Source organism: Monomorium pharaonis, chromosome 1 (genome assembly GCF_013373865.1).
Source record: "Monomorium pharaonis isolate MP-MQ-018 chromosome 1, ASM1337386v2, whole genome shotgun sequence".
Taxonomy (NCBI): domain Eukaryota; kingdom Metazoa; phylum Arthropoda; class Insecta; order Hymenoptera; family Formicidae; genus Monomorium; species Monomorium pharaonis.
In genome coordinates this window covers 7,107,111-7,114,236 of record NC_050467.1, presented here as the reverse complement: position 1 = coordinate 7,114,236, position 7,126 = coordinate 7,107,111, and the positions used below count along the sequence as shown (strand labels likewise).

Sequence of the window (7,126 nt, the reverse complement as noted above, 5' to 3'; positions counted from 1 at the left end):
TGGACCGGTGGTAGAGACGCCTCGAAATACGGAAACATGGCTGTTCAACTAAATCTTCTCACACGTCAAATTGAAGGCGACGAAGACTGCCTCTATTTAAATGTGTTCACCACGAAAATCGAGCCTGCTAAAAAGCGCCCAGTGATGGTGTGGATACATGGTGGTGGTTACTCTATGGGTTCCGGTGATGCAACCGTATACGGGTCTGATTACATCGTGCAGAAAGACATAGTTTTGGTTACTTTAAATTATAGATTAGGTACTCTAGGTAAAGATTTTTATTGTAAAGATTATTTTACTTGAATATTTACAGATCATACACTGACATTTTAATATTTTTTCAAAAAAAAATTAATATGGAAAGTTAAATCCTCCTTATATATATATGTTTACAATCTACTGTTTTTACTCTATATGTAGGAGAGGATTATTTATTTTGCCGCTCACACAATCAGAAACAAATTATAGTACAATAAATTTGATTTAGATAGAAAGTAATCATCTGCTTTCAACTGAGGAGAATAAATTTTGTGAAGAAAAGATTTAATAACTATTTCAGGTTTCCTAAATCTCAACGATAAGATGGTAACGGGTAATCAAGGTATAAAAGATGTAATCTTGGTATTAAAATGGGTACAGAAAAATATTTCACAGTTTGGGGGAGATAAAAAAAATGTCACTATCTTCGGCGAAAGTGCTGGTGGAGCCATTATACATTGTCTAACTTTGACTCCGTTAGCCAAAGGTACATATCTTGCTGATATAAACCTATCAATACATTCACAATTTAAAATCCGCAAATTTTATCCCAATTAATCAGATTTATTCATAATGGGATTGCAATTATTCATCAATAAGAATACCAATTAATTAAATTACTAATTAAAAATAACAAGTTCCGTACATGTATTAAATAAATGATCAATCAAACAACTTTCTGAAAGACAAAAAGAAAAGGAAAGGAGGAAAGAAAATAAGATAAATATTTCAGTAAAACAAAATCAATCGCAAAATTAGTAAGAAGTCGTTGATAACAAAAATTCGAATTAATATAAAAATAATTTTTGCATTAAAACATGAAGTAATGATGATAAAACTAATTTGTTTTATGACTGTGTTTCACAGATTTATTTCATAAAGCGATCTCACAAAGTGGAGTCATGAGGTGTCCTTGGGCATATACTGAAAATCCACAGAACCTAGGTTTTCGGCTTGCCGAAAAACTTGGAAATCCGACCAAAGATCCGAAAGCCACTTACGAGTTTCTCAAAACAATCGATGCAAAATAACTTATAGAGATTCAAGAAAAATCTCTCTCAACGGAAGAGGTAATTATTTAATCCTAAGTAGATACATATATTTTTGATACCTTACGTAGACATCTATGGGTCTGTGAGATTCAAAAACTTTATTACCTTCATGTAAAACATTGTTTAATGACAATGTTTAATAACATTGTTTAATAAAAATTTAATAACAAGAATGACAAAATTTTAAAAAATCTTTCGGGTTCCACAAACCTATACACTGGAAAAAAAGTTTTGTTGTTTTATGAGAAATTCTGGTTGATTCAACCTGTCCGTTTGTTCGAAAATGGACGATACAAATTTTGTAGTTGGAATTACCAGAGGATTCTGGTTAATTCCATCCTGTTTGAATCTACCAGAATTTTTTGTTAATCTTACTACATCGTTTTGTTAGGTTTACAAAACTCTACAAAAATTTCTTGTTAATCTTATTATATTGTTTTATTAGGTTAACACAATTTTTTGGTTAAAAAACGAGTTCGGATAGAGTTTTTAAAATAATAACAATATATCTTGGTTTAAAGTACACTGCATATATTTTACATATATTTTACTAACCTCTAAAAATCTCTATATAGCTGTCGAAATTTTATTTGCGCAGAAGAGAAGACGTTTTTTCGTCCGCCATGCCGTTGAACAGAATAATGTAAATACACGATTGTAAGATACACGAAACAAATGTAAAAGCTACCTTATGGGTACCGCGTGATATTAGTATCGCATCAATACCGCGTTGGTTTGCGCGAGATTGGCATGCACCGACTTGCGCTGCGAGAACGAAGGCGCCAGCACTATCGCTATTTTTGTAAATATAACAAGAAGTTTTGTATTATTTTGTAGATTCAACAAGAAGTTTTGTAGATCCAACAAGAAAAACTTAATCAAATCCTTATAGTACAGTTAACCAAATGGTGTAGTTATAAGCTGTAAAATCTTGTTATGATAACCAGGAATTCTGTTTCGTTTAAGAATACGCTCAACCAGAACCGTTTTATTATTATAATAAAACCATTTTTCTCAGTGTAGCATACGTGTCTACTTAGAGTTAAACATTTGATTGTAATTATACAAGTACAATATCAATTACAATATGCAGGCTACAAATTGTACAAATAAAATACTTCTTTTGATATCTTAATAACTCCCTCGCAGGAGCGTATACATCACGGCTTGAGATTTACACCCAGTTTTGATCACGAATCATCGAATCCAGTTTTTCCAGAAGATCTAGAGACGTTTATATGCCACGAGGTTAAAGTACCATTACTTTTAGGTTTTACCAGTTCTGAAGGATCTTTTATTGTAAGCAGTAACTTCATCGGACGTAAGTTTTGTTTATATTTTAATTACATTTTTAAATGCTTTAAGTTTTTATAGAAATTTGTATTTAATTAAAAATGAGGTAATATTGACATTTAGTACTTAACATAGCAAGCACGAACGGACAATTGTTTACAATTAAATATATAAAATTTTCACTGATAAAATTGTATAGATTTTATATCAAGATAATAAATTTTATTAATACATAATTTTTTGCAATATGTATAAAAATATGTATAAAAATTGTAATTATGCACCAGAAATGTGTTTACGTCGATTATTTCTCAGTTCGAAAGAAGAGTTGAAATATTCGTTACTTATGATGATTTATTTTGTGTGTGTGTGTGTGTGTGTGTGTGTGTGTGTGTGTGTGTGTGTGTGTGTGTGTGTGTGTGTGTAATAAATAGAATTAAAATATTTTTATAAATTATAATTTTAAAGGCTTGGAAAAAACCGTTTTTTTTCCATTTTTTCCGCGGATCTTTTCGTTTTTTTCACAAGGGTAGAAAAATTCGTTGAAAAATTGGCATATGTTTTTCATAAAATTTACATTTACTTTTATATTTTTAAATAATTAAAGTTAGCTTAAAGTTGGACTGTCATATATTTTCTGTTTTTAAAGTACTTTTTAGTATTAATTACAAAGGAAACATCAAATCACAGTAAATAAAAACAGAATTAATATATTTTTAAATGATTCATATATTTTTTTACTAAAATATATTTTATTTTTCAATTAAATTGTAACTTATAATTTAAACAAAAAGCATATTATGTTTAAACTTTATAAAATAAATATAAAAACATTTACATGTTTTAAGCAGATTAAAACAAATTATAAAATTTTTTTAATAAAATAAATTATAATTTTTTTAAAAAACTTAACCTATTCGCAGTTCTGAGAATTAATGTTTTTATAAACCTAGTATTATTAACTAATTGCGCGCGCGCGTGTTTGTGTGTGTGTGTGTGTGTGTGTGTGTGTGTGTGTGTGTAAGGAGAATGATTAAAAGTTTATATATGTATATAGAAGTTTTTAAAATTAGTTTCAATTTGTAGTCAACATAAATTACTTACTAATATATTTGAGATACTATCGTATTCTTTACGCAACGTACACTGGCAAACAATAACGTCTGGCTACACTAACTGCGCTAGTTCAGAGTGTGGCTTTTTTTCCAATACGAAAACATACAGAAAGAGAAAGATACACTCAGAAACTTTTCGGAATTAGTATAGTTAATATAGCCAGGCATTTCTGTTCGCATATATAGCAAACAGTAATTTTTTCCCCAAAAAACCAGTTTTTCGAAAAAACCCGGTTTTTTCTGGATTTTTCCAGTGATTTAAAAAAGCAGCTTTTATAAAACTATAAAAATTATTTTAGAGACAACTAAAGAAGACATTAAAAAAATCAATTCTGATTTTAAGAGCGCTATACTACCCAATATTTTATCTATACTGCTAAAAATATCAATCACACCCGAGGACTTACGATCTCTATATTTTGGTGATAAAATCTTATCAGAGGAAACTATGGAAAATTATGTTGATTTTCTCAGTGACGAATTCTTCAATCGTAGTATAATGGAGGTAGTGGATATTCAGACAAAGCTAAAGGATAATAAAAATGCAACGTATCTGTATCAATTTTCATACGAGAGTGACAATTCTCCTATAAGAAAAATATTTCAAATTAACTTTCCAGGTATTATCACTAATTAAATAATTTAAGACTAAAAATCTCAAGAAAATCTTTTAATTTTAGATAATATCAATAATTATTCATATCGTAATGTAATATAATCGTAATATAATTTAAAATAAGTTATAATATTTTTAAATTTCTAATTAAAAAAAAAACAAAAATAATTCTGTTTCATAATATATGAATAAATAGTCTTTTAAAATATTTAGAAAATTAATTTATCGCGGTTTCATCAATGATCTAATAAATAATCAATGGTTTGAATAAAAATATTTTATAGGTGTGGCACATGCCGAGGAACTGGCGTTATTGTTCTATCCTTCTTTGATAAAAGATTTAGGTATGCTTTTACCTGCCATTGATTTGAAAGATGGTAAGATGAGGAATTACTTAACGCAAATGTGGACAGATTTTGCCAAAACAGGGTACGAGAAATTTAATTTCTTTTTATCATACTTCAAAAATGTTTTTTTAATTACTATATTACAATTTTATAATGCATGTATTAATAAATATCAATGTGATTTAGGAATCTAACGCCTGCTACAAATGCATGGTTACCGGTAACTAGTTCACCACAGAAAAAATACAATTATCTAAATATCGATATAAACTCACAAATGAAAGTTCTTCCGTAAAGGAGAAGAGAGATGGAATTGGGAGGAAAAGAAAAATAAGTTACGGCGCTAAACTCAAACTACGTAGTTTAAGTTTCTCTTACTTTTTGCGATTACAATATTCTTTCTTGTTTTTTTTTTCAAAAATATATTTAAATGGAATGAACATTATTTTCTTTAAATTACGGGTTGGTTTTAGATAATAGAAATATGAAGATTATGGTACGGAAAATATATAGTTTCCAATAAGCCAATAAATCATGCAATACTATTCGTTACTAACAAATAGTGTTGTAAGACTCCTTAAATAGCATTAAATACCATTATAACTGAGAATTTATTACACTAAAATTAATTATAAAATTATAATGCAAATAAAATAGCAGAAAAACAAAACATATTGTTGTTATTATATTAAATTTTGTAAGTTTCTCGTGTCATAGACAGAACACAAATCACTTCCAATATAATCTCTCCTACATTAATTTTCTTATCCCGCACAGATTTTTTAATATTTTCTGACAATAAGATATGCATTAAATTTAAAAACAGTTTCAACTGACTGCAGAATTGTCTTCCTCGCTAAATTAAACTCTAACAACTCCATGTCAAAATTTTCCTTGACATTTATTAAGGTTAATACCTTTTATTTAAAAAATTGACTTTAAAATCGACTAAAATATTACATTACTTTTACTTTCCGATCATTGCTATATATGATATAACTAGAGAAAAACGAAAAAAAAAAAACAAGCAAGCTTAATTTAAATCATGTCGGCAGATACGTGAAATTATATGAACACTCAATTAATGCGTACATGCGTGTAACATTTTCGATTAGATGCATACTAACAATAAATTACGTATTGCGTTTGTCTGAAGACGGAGCTACCTTTGTACCGTAGCTAGCGGAAAATAATCTCTCGAATATTTTGTAAAATAAATTTTAAAATGGCTAAAAAATAATAACTAAAAGAATTAAGATAATTCTAAAGTTGCCCTTATATTACTAGACTAAACCTAAATGATACTAAAGTAAAAAGAAAACAAGACAAATTTTATGACAAATTAATTAATAATATTAAACTTGACTATATTTTACAGAATTATTTCATAAAGCAATATTGCGAAGCGGCACCGCTATGAATCTTTGGGCCTTGATTGAATAGACAAACAAAACAATGAATAAAAGTTTTCAACTTGTCGGAAAATTTGGAAAAGCGACATCAGATCTGAAAATCGCTTATGGGTTTCTTAAGAAAATCGGTGTATTATATGAGTCATAAGACAACTGAAGCCAAGTCTAGGGCCGGTATTCATAGTCCGTTCTTATATTTAAGACCGTCTTAAGTTCGCTTTAGATTCATGGTCGAAGAATAAGGCGGAAGTTAAGCAAAGTCTCAAGTAATAACTTAGCGAAGATGCTTTTATTTCAGAACGTTTTAACATGATTCATGAACACAGCTTATTTCACATAAGCATGGACTTAGGCTATCTTATTAGTTATGAATTCATAGTCATTTAAGATAATCTTATTTGACGTATACGATAGCAAATAAGATGATCTTTGCCAAGTCGTGTCCGAACTCGACTTAATATGCTAACCTAATTGTTTTGCTTGCTTTACATGTATTAACGTTCGGGAAATTGAACTTGTTTCCTTTGTGTACATTATGGATTTACAAGATATCAATTTACATACATTATCTGGATGATATTTCCAAGCTTTCGGACATTGAAGAAGAAGAGGAAGAAGAAACAGTGCGTGCTGCGAAACGATATATATGAGATCCCACATACGTGTAGCACGGAATATTACAGTAACATCATAGCAAAATTGCAATATATCAACAATATTACGTATTACAGTAAAATATTACAGAAATATTATTGACATATTACACGTTTATAAATAACATTGAAATATTGTAGCGATATTACATTTTAAATAGCAATACGTTTTAGAATTGATATCATTCACATTAAATTAAGTGAGGGTTTATAATAAGTGTTAATATGCTTTAAACCGTAACCCATACAGCACGGGGAGCTCCCGGGGAGCTCCCGAGGAGCTCACAAAATTTTTCATAAGCTTCATTTAAGCTTCCAAAAGATTCGCCCGCAGCTGCTATGTCCGCTTTTGAGAGCTCCTTGAGAGCTTCATTTGAGCT

The 7,126-nt window shown here is 29.2% G+C and overlaps 1 protein-coding gene across 1 annotated transcript; it reads left to right on the top strand.

Annotated features, from left to right (window-relative positions):
• On the top strand, positions 1-5,705 carry LOC118644083 (esterase FE4-like; the record flags this gene model as incomplete). The annotated part of the gene is given in 8 exon segments (XM_036284494.1): positions 1-268; positions 560-745; positions 1,126-1,328; positions 2,460-2,631; positions 4,018-4,338; positions 4,619-4,763; positions 4,868-4,970; positions 4,972-5,705. Coding segments are annotated over 8 exon segments (1,455 nt in total), but the record flags the coding sequence as incomplete, so codon positions are not given.
• Between the last annotated feature and the right edge of the window lie 1,421 nt (positions 5,706-7,126).